General features: G+C 35.4%; 1 protein-coding gene across 1 annotated transcript; it reads left to right on the forward strand.

Moving 5' to 3' along the window:
* The first annotated feature begins 2,025 nt into the window (after positions 1–2,025).
* Positions 2,026–13,993, forward strand: LOC128995734 (alpha-tubulin N-acetyltransferase-like). Its single transcript, XM_054420751.1, has 8 exons — positions 2,026–2,236; positions 4,223–4,372; positions 5,915–6,086; positions 6,937–7,084; positions 10,518–10,611; positions 11,265–11,337; positions 11,873–11,923; positions 13,795–13,993. Exons 1-8 carry the CDS (start codon positions 2,133–2,135, stop codon positions 13,864–13,866), a joined length of 864 nt encoding a protein of 287 aa, XP_054276726.1. The 5' UTR covers positions 2,026–2,132; the 3' UTR covers positions 13,867–13,993.
* The last annotated feature ends 2,557 nt before the right edge of the window (positions 13,994–16,550 follow it).

A 16,550-nucleotide genomic window follows, 5' to 3' on the forward strand; every position in this document is an offset into this window, starting at 1 on the left:
ATCGCAGACACACCGATTTCCCGGCCTGGATGGTACCCAGTCAATGTATTTCATTGTACTTGATCAGTTAAATCCGTTATTTAAGTCAAAATGTTATAAATCTCAATTGGTTCTGGATTTGCTTACAATATGTGATCAGAAATAATTGCACTATTTGTGAACACCTTTTGATGTAAACATAATATCAATGGCAGTTTGAATGAATAAACTTTATTCAAATAAAAACTGTTCATTATTTATTTCATACATTTTCTCTAAACAGATGATTGATATATCAATGGCGTAATGTAGTAAATATTAGGGGGAAATATGACAAAATCACACTTAAGTGGGATTTTGAACGTTTTGTTTTATTTCAAAAGTTGTATTAATAGCCAGGTTTTAATAGTTAAAGACATTTTCACTAATTACCGTACTGTGAAAATACAGTAAATGGATCTGCATCTTTATCGGTAGTCTTCTCGGAGTAGGCTACCTAAATTGGTATTTTGTCGTTACAGACACATAGACAGGCAGACAAATGGAAATAAAGAAAGACAGAAATTAATTGAGATAGCACATGTTTCGGCTTTCTTAGATAACAGCTGTGAAACGTAAAACCATAGACTAAGCAACACAAGGTTTTCTAAGGGAGTATGTTTTATCTATGGTAAAACCAACCAAAAACTGCACGATTCTATGCAATGTTCACAGACAAAACCAATTTTATAGATTTAAATAACATTAATTTCAATGAGTAGGCCGTACTTCTATGTTTGGTGATACAGAGAAGAGGTAATAAGGTGCGTTTTTTACTTTCTCCCCCTATACGGAGAAAATATCGCTGTTTTCGTCAAAATTTTCGAGTTTGAGTTTTGAGTGGCTATATCCGTTTTGGGTCCCCCTGGGCCCAAAAAAGTGGTTTTCGAAGTGATGTCTGTGTGTGTGTGGGTGCGTCTGGATGTGTACATAGCTACAGACCACACCTGTAGTCCGATTTTGATGAAATTTGGTATGTAGGTACTAATCCATGTTATCTCCAGGCGTTTTTTTATTTTTTTGAAATTTTGATTTTTAGTGTCAATTTTCCTATAAAAAACCGGAAAAATCGAATTTTCTCAAAATGGCCCTAACGATTTTGATAAAGATTTAGTATGTTGTAGCCCTTTAAATTCTAGACAAAATTGTACAAATCCCATTTCTGTAAAAATTACGGCTCAAAAGTTATTGCAAATTATGTTATTTTCCCATAAAAAACTCCATAAAATAATGAAAAATAGGATTTTAGAAAAAAATTCTGTTATTTAACATAGTAGGTATGTTATGGTCCTTACAATTTTGATAGTTTTTTCATTTTTTTAGAAATTTTTATTTCTAATGGGGGTTTTCCCATAAAACCCCATAAAATAACGGGAAAATACCCCGTTCACAGAAATGGCCCGAACGATTTTGATAAAAATTTAGTATGTTATAGTCCTTTAAATTCTGATCAAAATTGTACTAATCCCATTTCCATATATTTACTCTCACCACTTACACATGATTATGATAAAGGTTGTTGACAAACTTATGGGAGAAAGTATGTGTCAGAATGCTGATACCGGTTATTTATTGAAATTTTGATAGCTTAGTATGAAATAAATAAATTAGGCAAATTAAATCAAATGTCTATGTCAGTGCATAATAATAATTATCAACTCGAATCTAACTCGACTGTAGCGATCCAATATTGCAGTGGCATTCTGTCAAACTACCGGGACTTTCCTTTTCCGGTATTCCGCGTGCCGCATCACACAAGTAGTTCTCCCGCCTCTATTCAAACGCTTGTAAGCGAAGAAAAAGAAACCGAGGCTACGACTGGGTTTCTCAGAATCTCAGCCTCTCTCTCCGTCTGTCTGTCTAGGGGTGGCAATGGTTATAAAACGCGGAAAGTGAAAGGGAATGGAAGGGACGTTCTGACGCTACGCGGGACCGCTGGACTGGCTGTCGTCTGTCGTCATGGTCTGATGGATTTAGACAAGTTCAATTTTTGTGCTAGACGTAAGGCCTACTATAGGAGAGTGTACGACGTTTCTGTAAACTTTTCAAATCAAGTTCTTATCTTAGCCTAAATTCTTTGTTGAAATAGTGCATTCAATTATAGTGCTTTGAATATGGAGTTTAAATATAACTTAAATGAAATATTTAAATATTATATTTCCAAAGTTTCCAACACTCTGCTACCGGCGGATTTCAACGGTGACATAAGAAAAGCTTCGTAAGTATTTCATGTTAGCATTAGGTTTAAAACTAGCCTAGGTTAGGTTACTAATACATCTTACTCTACCTCAGATAAATGTAAGGTATGTTCTTACAACCCTCAAATAAAACAAAATATATCTCAATCCAATGGTCGCATATTATCTTTACAAAATGATGTTAGACTTCTAGGTTTGAGATAGGATGAATTAAGGCTGTGACGTATATGGTCTAGCCTTTATCACAATGTCAATAACAACTTCTCAACATTCGACTTTGAGCAGTAGTGCAATTACACCTTTAAAGGTCCTTATAAATAGGCCTACCCATGTAGCACAGATGGTTGGGCCAACGTTGGTAAATTGTGGAGCCACACAGTTGGCCAACGGTAGAAAATGTCACCTCTTTAAACTGTTTTCCATCCAACCATTGACCAACCGTTTTATTTCACTCAAAATAATAAAGATTTAGTACGAAAAGCATAATTATTAGTTGAGTAAATTGATTAAATAGTTCATAAAAACAAATTTTGAAAAAAAGCTAGAACAAAATTTTTCGGCCCAGACGGGTCTCGAACCCGGGTCCTTCGACTTATGAGCCTCTTACTTTACCACTGAGCTATCTGTGATTGTTGATATAGAGAGTTTTCAAGTGGTGAAAGAGTAGCCGACAGTTGCAATGGTCGCAATACTTCAAACATTTTTGATACTACACAGTATAATATGATTCTGTTAATCTGTTAAGGCATCATAAGTAGTTTTTTTTTTTTTTTTTAGTTAGAGAGGATACTGGTATTTGAATATATATTAATTAATTACTGTTAGATTATTAATGCTATTATAATTGCCTGTTATATGATTAATTACTCTTTCCCCTTAAATTGTTGCAAATAAGTTAAAGAATATTATTTTAAAAAATATTTGCATTATTATAATGATTAAAATTCATTGTTGTAGCCCCGGAACTGTATAAAATATCTGGTTTTACAATACCTTTATCAGTTCCAAAAACTTTTGGAAACTTTTGGAACTGATAAAGGTATTGTAAAACCAGATATTTTATTATAATTAGCTAGACCCAGAGAATGAAAGTCGTGTAAACTCAACTATGGACCATCGTTGGTCCAACAAAAGTATCTTTTGTTGGTCCAACGGAGTGAAAAACGGTTGGACAACGGTTGGCTTGATGTATGATACCCAGCAATGCATATTAATGTATTTCATTAACAATGAACCAATGTTGGTCCACAGTTGTAAATATTGGTTGGCCCAACTACGAGATATACAGTTGGACAACGGTTGGTTGGTTGTGGAAGCTCCAACCAACCATCGACCAACTGTCCCACAGTTGGCCAACGTTGGCCCAACCATCTGTGCTACATGGGTAGCCTAGGCTATTTTTCTGATCTTACTTGTTGTTGATATCCCTAGGATTACGCAGACACTAAAAGATTCCTTCTAAACTGTAAGCTACTTAGATTACCATATAGAATATGTCATATTCTATATGGTGCTAGCTTTAGCTGAATAACTACCTATGAGTGTAGAATGGTATGTTTGTAACTGATTAACTTAGGTTGTTTCTTCAGCAGGACCATTTAAACTTAACAGCAATAATCATAACAGCTGTGTCCAGTTTAGAGAAGTGTTGCATCTTTTGATGATGCAATCAAGTGCAATGACTACATTTAATATGTTGTATGAAAATAATCTCAAAAGGAAAAATTAATCCCAATATAGAACCTGTTATGCCGGCAAAATGTTACAGGCCCTTTGGTATAAGCTGTGTACTGACTGTCAAGACAAGTTTAGATTAAAAATAGCCCTAGGCCTAATTAGCTTATTATATGGTTAGCCTTTGCAATTATTGTACAGTCTATAGTTCGGCCGCTTAGAAAACGACCTGCGCGCTAATGCTAAACCAATGTTGGAGGAGGTCGCTTTCTAAGCGGCCGAACTATAGTGACTGTTTGTTGTAATTTCTGACCTTGTTATTTATTTATCAGACATGTGGCAAGCCAAGTGTCGGATATAGTAGACACCATGGGACTAGCCTCGGCGAGAGCACAAGGCCTACACCATCCTATCACCAGTGCGGAGAGATTAAGAATCTGTGATCACACGCTCTATATCATGATGGATCCTAGAGACAACCAGTAAGTACGCTGTATTTGGCTATAGTCTGTTCACAATATTTAGGCGGTTTGAGGGGAAGTTCACCCACCACTTTCCGCTTAATGTATGTTGCAGCTGCGATTGATGTTTTCACTAGTCTCAGCTGTTGAGCTATATTTTAATGGTAGGATGAAAACGTGGAGGAGATCTATTCCTTCCCCTAAAACCGCCTAAATTTTGTGAACAGAGTATATAGTGTTGTCATTCAACATTCTTTGGCAAAAGGACAAACATTTTGAATTGTCCTAAAAACGTGACAATCTGGCAGATATGTAAAAACAGTGGTGACATAGGCGTAACTTAGTTCTCATTTTTCAAAATGAAATACAACAGAACCTGGACTATCCTGGCTAATATAGGGGGAAGGAGACCATGTATACTGAAAACTACAGATAATCCAATATGGGATAAAAATCAAACCCATACTTTTAACTGAAATGGCCACCATACAAAGGTAGTTATTTTAAGCCAAGTATGAATGGAGATGAGTGGTGTGATCTTGTAGTCAACTACTGACTAAGTCCGACATGTTCCTTAGACATTACTGTTAATAGTTCAAAGAACCAACTAAGGGACATGCAGTTCATAGTGAAGTCCGAACCACATTTTTGCCTTGTAATTTACGAATTGGTCTAACTATCAGGATAGTACTGAATATTGTTGTAGTACTCACTAATGCACACCAGGGAGTATCACATCCACATATCATGCCTATAAATATATCCACAATTCGTGGCCTCCAAGTAGCTGGATTAGAGGACGACACCACGGTCCGAGTCATTAAAAAAACATACAAAACACTAATACTGCATAAAAAGCCATTAACCCTAGAATTAAAGTACAGGGGTAATTTTATACAGGGACATTTTTGATATGGGAGAAAGCATAACTGTATAAAGGCACCCCAGTGCTTCCAGCGCCTGAGTACCTTCCAGTTGACTCATTTACAACTTGATCTTGAATTCTAGGTTAATATGGTGCCAGTTTTGTAATGGTAGAACTTATATTATTTGGGGGAGGGGGAGTGAGCTGGTCTAGTGGTAGAGCGCGGGACTTCGCTTTTTCAAGTTTGTACCACATTTCTTCAAAATGGGATGATTTTTGCTTAAGTTATCGTGCTAGCAGACACATGTATATAAATTAATATTTTCTTGTATGTTACATATAAATAAATTTGCATAATCAATTATACATAGGAAAAGGACTGAGAAAAGGGTGTTTTAGCTTTTTATGTGGTGTCATTGTGATAGCAGGACCTCCTCAATTATAACTTGCATACCTTTTTTTCTTTAGTAGTGTGATTCAGTTGCCAATGAAGTTATTAATGTTTACATCAGTTCATATAACTGACAGAATTATTTTGTATTTGAGGTTTCTTATCGATTATGACTTAAGAGTTGGTAACTGAGAAGTTTACAATCCTAGACTCTGTAGAGATTTCTAAATCCACTCTGACCTTTGTGAATCTTGAGAAATATTTGCCTGATTGGTAAATTAATCTAGTTTTAACTTGAAATTTGCAGTGGAAAAGGAAGCGTTGTTGGTATTCTGAAGATGGGAGTGAAACATTTGTTCCTGTCTGACCCAACTGGCATGGTCCATGAGAAGGAAACATTGTGCGTACTTGACTTCTATGTCCATGAATCAAAGCAGAGGACTGGAATAGGAAAGAGAATGTTTGACTACATGTTAGAGGTATGTTAACACTGCCCAAGTTTACATTGTAAACAATAGTTGAGTGAAATTGGTCATAGATAGCCTCACGATAGGTGAGAATAAAAATCGCTTCTAAAATGTTTCCCCTGTAAAATTGTTGGCAAAATTTATTTTCCAAAGGAACAAAGATATAAGCGTTTTGATAACATTGGAACACCGTCGCAAATATGCAACGTCAGTCTATTTTAATGTAACTAGCCGTCGCATATATGCGGCAGCCTATGGGTAGAAACCAGCTGTCGCTGGTCCATATGAATGAAAAATGTTGTACTATTGCAGTAGCGAACGTGTTAAAGTAGGAATAATCCTAGTTTCTCAAGAAATGTTTTAATTAACCGTTAAAACATATTCAAATGACTTTTACTAACCTGAATGTGCACTTAAGCTATTTATATACTTAATACAGTAAGTATATACCTCTGTTACTTCCCTTTTGCAGCTGTTCTACTTAACCGATTTTTAAGATTGAGGTGTCATTTTAAAGCTTGATCTAGCACACCTGTGAATGGCAATCAATGTTATTGCCTTTAAGGCTACGCCCCTCATAATTAATTTAATACTACAGTCATTTTCAAAGATACAGTTATGCTGAATAACTTTCTCTATAACAATTTAAATGTGAATTGTAATTTAACCACTGTTCCTCAGGTAGGCAAGTCAGTCTTTAAAGTCTAGTTCTTAAACCATCAATAAATTGTAAATTATATCTTGAAGAGGTATTTTTCACTGGATTAATTTTCTCTCAGAAAAAACCTTTAGGACCCTATTTAACTGCGCTGTTTGCGCACGAGTCCCCTCGTTTAGATAAATTTGAATTTTTATTTTTCAGGACAAAGACATTAAGCCTTGTAAACTAGCGATTGACAGACCATCTCAAAACATCTTGTACTTCTTGAACAAGCACTACGGGTTAGCAAAGATATACCCTCAGAACAACAACTTTGTCCTGTTTGAAGGCTTCTTTGATGAAAAACGTGGTGAGTGTATTAGATTTTCTACTAAACCAAATACAGTAGTTCAGTAGTTGCGTCTTGGCTGATAAGCCTGACATTAAAGATGTTTCCTTAAGGCTGTGGTTTGCTAGGCACGTAATAGATGCGCTACACAAGCATATATGAGCTGCAGAACATTCATCTTACAACGTATCGTCTCTGTGGTTTCCTAGATTGCAAATCAAAGTGCACGTGTAACTAATATGCACGGCCTATTTGCTGCTCCCGTTTGCAATTTGACGGAAATAGGATTTGTTATTACTATTTATTTCAATTAATTATTAGTGATAAATAAAGAATACATTTACTTTATACGAGCTGTTGGCCCGTCCTACGTATAGGAATTGAGTAGTCCATTAAAACTGTATATGGTGTGTATATTACTAACTCAAGCATAGTTTAAGCCGTTCAAAATTTATAGTAAAGATAAAGCTGCCAAGATGAATTCAAACATGTGATCATTGTTATTTTCCCAACCTTTCCTCAAAAAGTTGATTATAAGCTTTTTTTGTAAGACTCGTGAGCTTTGATTCGTATACAGCAATATGGTTATAGAGTCTTACTTATTTCCTATAATCAATGACAAAATGCCAGAATAAATAAACTAACCTCATCTAATATATAAAATTCTCGTGTCACAGTGTTTGTCTGCAAACTCCTCCGGAACGACTTCACCGATCGTTATGAAATTTGGTGTGTAAATTCTGTAGGTATGCGAATCGGACATAAACTATTTCCTGTTTCGAAATTCTTAAAAGGGCTCCGCCCCAGTGGCTCTGGAGTTTCCCATGTTAACCTTATGAGAAATGGAATTAATGAATCTTAACAGCTGTTTCAATTAAACAAGTTGGTTCTGTTCTATGATGTTCAATAGCATTAAAGTTACAAGGATTACCAACAGGGTGCAGCACTATTATTTCTTTTACATTTATGACAACAGCTAATTTGCAACCAAAAGGTGAGTGAGCGTAGCGAACGAACTTCAACCTGGAGGCGAGTGAGCGTAGCGAACGAGCTAACCTGAAGGCAAGTGAGCGCAGCGAACGAGCTCCAACCTGAACGAACTTCAACCTGGAGGCGAGTGAGCATAGCGAACGAGCTAACCTGAACGAGCTCCAACCTAAAGGTGAGTGAGCGTAGCGAACGAGCTCCAACCCAAAGGTGAGTGAGCGTAGCGAACGAACTTCAACCCAAAGGTGAGTGAGCGTAGCGAACGAACTTCAACCAGGACGTGATTGAGCGATGCAAACGAGATCATCTTGAAAATTAAACGTAACGGTACTTTCTTTCCATTGGTCTGTCTTAGGGGAAACCTATAACTTAGGCGATACGAAGTTCGCCGGGTCAGCTAGTAGTTCTATAGAATATCTTTTTATTCAACCAGCTGATAGTTATGACAAATTATATTGCTCTAAAACAAATTGAATATTTTAAAGACTGCTCAAGAAAATAAATTAGAACATCTAGTATTTTACAATGTTAAATAAACTCTCATCCTCTGACCGATTAAATGAATGTATAAATGATTATAGCATTACACATAGTATAAATTAATCAATTATACGTATGTCATTTCATTTTCATCCAATAGCTGAATTATTTGTGTCACAAGCGCTGAATGTTTACTGCTGTTATGTTAAGCAAATTATATTATGCCAAAATATAGTTTAGAATGTTAGCGTCGGTTGCTAGACTTTTAAAAAATTTAAACTTAATTTCTAAAAAACTGGGATTCTAAATTAAAATTATGGCCTCGACATTCCCTAATTCTCAAAATTATCTTTCTTTCAACACAAAAATCATGAAAATCCATTGAGTGGTTGATTCAGAATCCCTGTCACGTTTTAATATTATAGATTCCATGTTATTTACCTAAAACCTAAAAATGTCAATGACTTAAACAAACCATAGATAAAACGGTACTTTCCTGTTAAAGGGAACATTCATTATTATCGGTGATTTTTTTTTCGATACATCGATTTTTTCCTTTACGATACATTACAAATTGACAGCTGATATTTAGGCTAAAATATAGTCTATTATATGGAAAGAAATGAATCCATTCTAAGCTAACTTAACATAACCAACCAAACTTGCTGTACCATTTAAAAATTCAGTTTGATAACAGAAAAGGCGAGTTGAGAATATTAAATGGAGTTTTTAAATGTTACAGCAAGTTTGGTTTGTTTTGTTAGGTTAGTTTGGAAAAGTTTTATTTCAATATTTTTTTAAATTTTCGATTGTCGATTCTGAACAATATTTATTTATCGTAGTTGTCAACTGATATGTTTCAATTTGTTAATATCGATATATCAAAGAAAATCATCGATAATAATGAATGTTCCCTTTAACAGGAAAGTACCGATAAAACATATGTTAACAATTAACATGTGTTTTGTTTTATTTAAATTTTATTTCTAACATTAATGTGTTAAAATCATTATTTTGTTTACTGGTTGAATTGTTTATGTTTACTTACAGATTGTGATAACCAAGATAAAATAAAAACCTACTTTCTATTTCCTTATAGAAAATGTGAACTTTAATTAGTAAAATTAGTGGAATCAACAATGGCGACAAAGGGGACACTGCAATATAAAATCCAAAGACTTCTAATGCAACTGAGGCAATCCTCGAATTCAACTGGTACATCAGCATACCACATAATTTTTGGAAGGAGCGTACGAACAAACATCGCAATCATTGTTCCAACATTAGAACCGTACAAATATCAGAAGAAGGGAGTCCAAGTCGGTATTAAAAGGAAATTCAAAGTTGGAGATAAAGTGCAAGCGCGGGAATATGCCAAGGGTTCGTCGAAGTGGTATTCGGACTATATAACTTTTTAGTTATATAGCCCGAATACCACCTCAAGGAACTTCAGAAAGAATTCTGCTGAATTTCACTGACAAATCGATCACAGTGCTTTCAAGTCGCAGCGCATCTAATACGCATCTTGCAAACCACAGCCTTAGTTATGTTTTTACTACACAGTCATACTTGCTTACCGATATCACCAAGACCAAAACTTCTCAGTCATAAGATTACTGGACCAGTGTAGATTCACAGTTTTGACAGGCAGCCGTGAAAAAATCTTTTTCTACATGACTCTTTTTAATTTCTTGAGATGCATAACTATTTTTGCCATGAGTTGAATACAATTTTTTTTAGGCACTTATAGGTGTTTTCTATGCCTGTTTATATTTTCTGACAATGTAAAATTGGAAAATAAAAAGATGAATTCATGGTATAGGTCGGCCGCTTAGAAAACGACCTCCTCTAGCATTAGTTAGCATTAGCGCGCAGGTCGCTTTCTAAGTGGCCGACCTATAGTTATTTAATGTCAGCTGAAGTATCATCAGTGATTGGTTTTTGTTCTTTCATCTAACGTAGGCCTACATAATATTATGTTTTACAGATGTCAGATCCTCTCTTGAATACTCATATAGATCTGAGAAGTCCAGGCATGAACAGGAGGATCGCGACAACAATCAAGCTGTAACTGACAGGCGGTATGTATGTTCTAAAATTGAAAATACTGAAAATAGTATTTAGCCATGCTTTACAATTTACCATGAATTGGTAATTTAAAGAGGAAATTTAGACATTTAGATCAGTTGGGATAGCTTGATGTTGGATGATACTGCCTAAGTAGCTTGACCTTCCTCGGAAGCAGTCAACTTTACTCAATCATTTTTGGACTGTGGGATATCCTTCCTGATGTTACCATTTATCTCTGGAGCGGAATTCAACCGTAACTGACTTTTTCGCTCAGGGCGTCTGAGGTCATGTCAAGCACAGGACACAGTTACAGCTTTGGCAATGGGGCAGTGGCCTCCCCCAGACAGGCCTCCTCCACAGATTTTCCTTCAAAAGGTAAGCTGTCTTGAGGGTTGTACTTTCATGACGAGTAAAACGGTGAATCCTGCATTTGAATTGAGGAAGTATTATTAAAGATATGTCAGTCTTTATTAATTAAAACACGACAGCCCCGTATGAAGTGTATGGCTGCAGTGTGTATTTCTGAGGATTAAAGCGCATAATCCAGTTAGTTGTAGTTATAGAGACTGATGCCAACTATTCACCCTATGGTGTCAGTAATCAATAATACTCACTTGCTCTGTGAGGATTTTATTGTTAATTAAGTTTCTTTTTTTGATTTCAGTGAACGGGAAGACTACTTGCCCCACCTGTATGGCCGGCACGCTGCCTACAAACTTCCTGACACTATGGGAGACGTAAGTCATTGCGTAAATATTCAGTATTCTTTTACGCCAGTAAAAATAATCGGGTCGTGGCTGAAAACTTGATATTAGATTTTTGTTTTTGCTGCCTATGATCTTGAGTAAGATGTTTTTGTGTAACCCTATGCATTTTGCCAGCTTGTGTGGGATCTTCACATGGCATAAGCTATTTTCTTCACTAACGCTATTGTCTATATATTTACACACGTCACTGTTATCGTGACAGGGTCAAGAAAATAATGTGGCGACGAACATGCGGCAGAGTCACGTCTTTATTCCTCCGTTTCATTTCTTGGACTCGTCATTTCACTTCTTATTCGCTTGATCTTACTGCAATACCAGTAGGCCTAACGTCTGTAAATATGCAGACTATAGCCATTAGTGATAAAAAGATAGCTTAAGAAGACCCCCAAAAGATGTCACACAAGCTGGAAAAGTACTTAGTATGTAGATGTAACTAATTATTTATCTTCTAAGATTTAAAATGTGCGCACTTGCCCATGTGATTTTTAGATTTTTCTGATTACAGATTATTGAGGGACGGTTCAACTGGTCACAACCAGTCTCCGACCAGGAATGGGTTGGTATTTATTGTGTTGATAAGACAGCTTTTTTGAATTTTTCGACTAGAATGTTAAGTTTTGACAGTAAAAGTTTAGTGGAAGAAGATCAGATCGTAGATATTGTTCCACAAACTAAATTCTTGGGTCTCATGGTAAACAGTGCGCTGAACTAGAATGATCATAGATTACCTTAGTACAAAATTATTAAGGTCAGATTTATACTAAGAAGATTTAGTAAAGTATGTTCAATTGAAACTTTGAAAACAATCTACTACTAATTTTTTATTTCAATTTAACGTACTGTATTTAACAATTATATATGTGGATACGGGGATACACTACCAAAACAAACATAAAAAAACTTGTAGTCCTTCAACAGAAAGCTGTGAGGTGTATGGCAGGACTGAGCTTTGGGGAATCTTGTAAGGAAACATTCAAAATCTTGAGATTCTTACCATTCCTTGCACTATTATTTACAGAGTTTTAATATATTTCAAAGCTAATATCTTTAACACTTTCGCTGCTACAGACATTCCGGAACATCAGCCGGGCCACGGCGCCAGGAGCTAGGAACATTCCGGAACGTCACCATTCATTGTTGTTTAACGTTGCTATGGATAAGCCAGCTCGTCACAAGCGTCCTATATTTCTTTGCAAATAATTTAAGACTTTGTCCCTAATGCATGAAGTTTATATTGCTTACTCCAAATCTACCTGAATCTTACTAAAATTGTTGCAAGGGCCTCTTTTACAGAATTTCCCTAAAGGGAAGTAGCTTTTACCGTAGGTACAAAATTAAAAAAATTAAGCAACATTTTAATTTTTATGTTAAATTATTTAGGTAAGACCTAGTCCCAGGACCGATTTACTTTTTTATTTTGATGTCCCCAGAGGCCAAAAACACTATTCGTTCAAATCTATATAATTGATACGCTACATGAAACTTTGTCGGTTGAACTCCTCCACCATTTCTTAACCAATTTTATCCATTAAAGTCTCATTGGAAAGAGCGTGTCGCGTAGATTTGCAAACTGGCCTTACATTCTTGAAAAAGTCCCTTGGGCTCTGCCCCAGTGGCTTTGAAAGTTCCCATGTTATCCTTATGAAGAACATAATTGTTTACATTTTTATCAGCTGTATAATTTAATTGCTGCTATTTATTTTTCGATTCAAAGAAACGGCATTAAGTACATTTATTTACTATTTGAGTTTGTGTAAACATAACCCCCATGACGGATCGTGGTAGTATGGTTGTATCTTAAATTTGTGTATTTATCGTTGTTTTGTGTCGCTATGACGGATCGTGTTAGCATGATTGTAACTTAAATTTGTGCATTTATCGTTGTTTTGTGTAGCTATAATTTGTTTATTTGTTGTTTTTTTTCTTTTAAATGCCTCCGACGCGACGACAACGAAACATAGACAGGAGGCGTAATCGTGATAACGACCGCAGCTGAAGAACAGTGGCGCGTCCTGACCCTGGACAATCTAAACTATTTTTAGGTTTGCTCCCTAACACTACCCCAAAACGACTTTTCGTTCTCAATTGGCCCTCTATCAATGACCTGAGTTGCCTGTACAGCGAGTCATTTTGAGAAGGAGAAAACCGGCCGGAATGCTTTAGGTTTATCAATAACCATTGACTATATAATAACGAAGATAAACATGGTCTGAGTTACACACCGGTAATCTTTGAGTTGACTCTTTTAAACTCATTGTAGCCTAAATATGACTGTTATTTGTTTTGAAATAACTCCTGTAATACATTGCAATTGCTCGAATTCGAGCAACATGTACGCTAGTTTTTATATTCATATAAGATCGTAAATATTTATTTTGTATGTGCTTGTGTTTTACTTTTGGTCAATAATACAGTTTGTTTTTTTAGAGATTAACCTGTCATAACATGCTCACTCCGACCAACGTGAACCACCACTCCACTCTCTGGTACCGTAGATAGAGATTTCCTGTACTGTAACGTTTATTTATTTTTACGATTTTCCATTTTTACTTTGTAAATAGTATGTAAATAGCAGTTTTTTACTTATTCTTAAGTTAAAAGGAATTGGTGGGGTTGTTTATATTCATGCACCCATTATGAATAGTTAGTTTTAGTTTGCAAATTTTGGAAAGCAGAGTTTTAACTTAATTTTAATGAAGATATTTTTAGTTGGTAATGAACTTTTGTTTAGTTTCTGCATTGAAGAGTATTCAATTATTAACTTTATTTTTAGTTTCTTCATGAAAGGTTAGAGTTATCAACGACTAATGTGTACGCACAGTTTAAGGCGTTGTGGCAAAGTAAATTTGTCAAGATTGTCATTTATTGAGATTTTAACTATCCTTCTTTATTTGTCTTGCCATCTGTTTAAACTTCTAGGTTTAACTTTGAGTCTGAGCATATTGCTGAGTTAAAAATCTATCTAAGTCAGTAATTGTATGTAAAATCAGGTTAATGGTGCCCTTAAACAATGCATAGATAACTTACCATTCTATCTATAACTTAAAGAATATTTTGTGGTATTGTTATTTTGCAAGTTTTAATAAACATTGTCACGTTGAAATTATAAATGTATAATGTTGTTTCAACTTACATAGTTTCTTGTGATTTATATATTTGTTGAATTGTTTAAATGGTTATTGTTGGTATGTTTTTCAAGTAAAGGGATCCGATTTTACAGGCATTTAGTAAAAATAAGCAAACATTTTTAGGTTAGTCTCTTATCTTTGTTGTAATGTGAACAAATTTTGAAATAAAACAGTTGATACAATTGTGAAATAATGGTGTTACTTTATTTACAGCTGTTTTTAAATATAAATAAACAATGAATAAACAAAGCATCGTAACTGAATATGATGTTTTTCTAAATTTTACATAAGTTAGGAATTTGAACTTACCCATTGATGGGCTACATGCTGTTGATATGCTACTCATGGTATTAGTATGGATATAGTAGTGTGTAATACATAGATAGTATCTGTGATTCACTTTGACAGTTTGTAACTAAGCCACAGACAGATCACAGCAGTATTCCAAGTCTGGTTTAGATAAATAGAGAATGAATCAATTTTACAGTTCTCACAGTCATTAGAACAGTGGCGGATCTAGAACAGTCACAAGGGGGGGGGGGCGAAACAGGGGTTCGGGGGTACCCCCCCCCCAAAAAAGTTTTTGTAGACTAAGTCTCCAAAATTGTTGTTTTATACAATTTCTTTGTCCAAAGTTAGTGTGACAAATTATTTTACGCAATGTGTATGCACTACTGTACTACATGCAGTAAAAAATATTTGTCTATGTATGCCGAGGGGGGTACTGTGGCCCCCTTCGCCTCTGGATCCGCCACTGCATTAGAATACACATTGCAGATGTTTTTGCCTAATAAGCTGTGTTTTTTCAAGAAGCAGGAGTGTAGCATAAACATGATTGTTGGAAGTATGGTACTATGTTTTATATTTTCCAATGAGTAAGTGTTATGGGTAGACAACATTTTTTTTCATCTATTTAAGTAGTAAAACAAATAAAACTTTGAGCTACTGATAAAAGAATGCCTAAATGTTATGACTACTTTTTGCAAAGCTGTATTTTATGCTAACTGGTCGATTTTCAACTTTGCAACCTCAAATTTGATTTTGTGAGTATACCGTTTGATCCACGTATTTTTGAGTTTGTGTTTCAAAACATAAATTAGTTATAGAGTATTAAATTTGGAAGCTAGGATTAGGTACAGTGACAGTGAAATGTTACAAGATTTTGAACGAGATGGCGAAGATTTGTTGGCAGGGGAATTGAAGACTGGTGGTAGCTTCAAAAGATTTTTAAGAATGCTAAGTGCAGACTGTTGTCTAGGCTACTGAAGGAAGCGTACTTATCTTACTGGTCTAGAGCCCAGATAGCGGAACCAATGTATGCGTTTACACTATACAACTTGTTTTATAAACTTCTGTACAACTAATTATAGTAATAGGTTTACATGATTAAAAATTTTTAAAAAGTTGTACAACAAGCATTAAAGAACCTAAAATCGTGTTTAAAAACAGGTTGCAACTTTCCCGACCCACGTCGGAAAGATCAAAGGAAATTTGTGTTTTATAAACTTTTGTTGTACAACATGTTTGATGTCCACTTTACTTAATGTCAAACTTGTTTAACAAACATTGGATGCGCTGGGCTCCAGATTATTTTACCCATAAGAAGAATCAAGTACGGTACTCAAAGTCTGCACTTTCTTAAGTTGTTGAACCTACATACCACGAGTCCCTCAATTCTCCAGCCAACAAATCTCGTTCAAAATCATGTAAAATTTCACTGCGACTGTACTTGATCCTAGCTTGCAGTGATGAAGGACAGACCCAAAAGCAACGGTTTGTTGTTTTCTTTCTTTCTAGCACAGAAAATCACAAAACAAGCAGCCGCCAACACAGATCCTTGCCTCATCACTTGAAGCAATCATTGTGACTGTAGGTTTTTGGGCAAGCTCTTTTAAACATGTTTAATCCTTTTTGGCGCATACAACTTGTTCTTTGTGGGCGAGGGGGGGGCGTGACGTAAAAAGTTTGAGAACCCCTGATCTAGAGAGACAAGAAACAAATTTATGATCCTTCTGATTCAAGCTGTCTTATCAAGAAACAGTAAAGCAAGTTGTA

The sequence above is a fragment of the Macrosteles quadrilineatus genome, unplaced genomic scaffold (genome assembly GCF_028750875.1).
Source record: "Macrosteles quadrilineatus isolate MER2022 unplaced genomic scaffold, UCM_ALF_1.0 Scaffold_5__1_contigs__length_97177068, whole genome shotgun sequence".
Classification (NCBI taxonomy): domain Eukaryota; kingdom Metazoa; phylum Arthropoda; class Insecta; order Hemiptera; family Cicadellidae; genus Macrosteles; species Macrosteles quadrilineatus.

Coding starts and splice junctions, on each gene's coding strand:
- LOC128995734 (XM_054420751.1), top strand. CDS start 2,133: ATGGAGTTTAAATATAACTTAAATGAAATATTTAAATATTATATTTCC. Junction 2,237..4,222: donor GGTGACATAAGAAAAGCTTC/GTAAGTATTTCA, acceptor TTTATTTATCAG/ACATGTGGCAAGCCAAGTGT. Junction 7,085..10,517: donor CTTCTTTGATGAAAAACGTG/GTGAGTGTATTA, acceptor TATGTTTTACAG/ATGTCAGATCCTCTCTTGAA.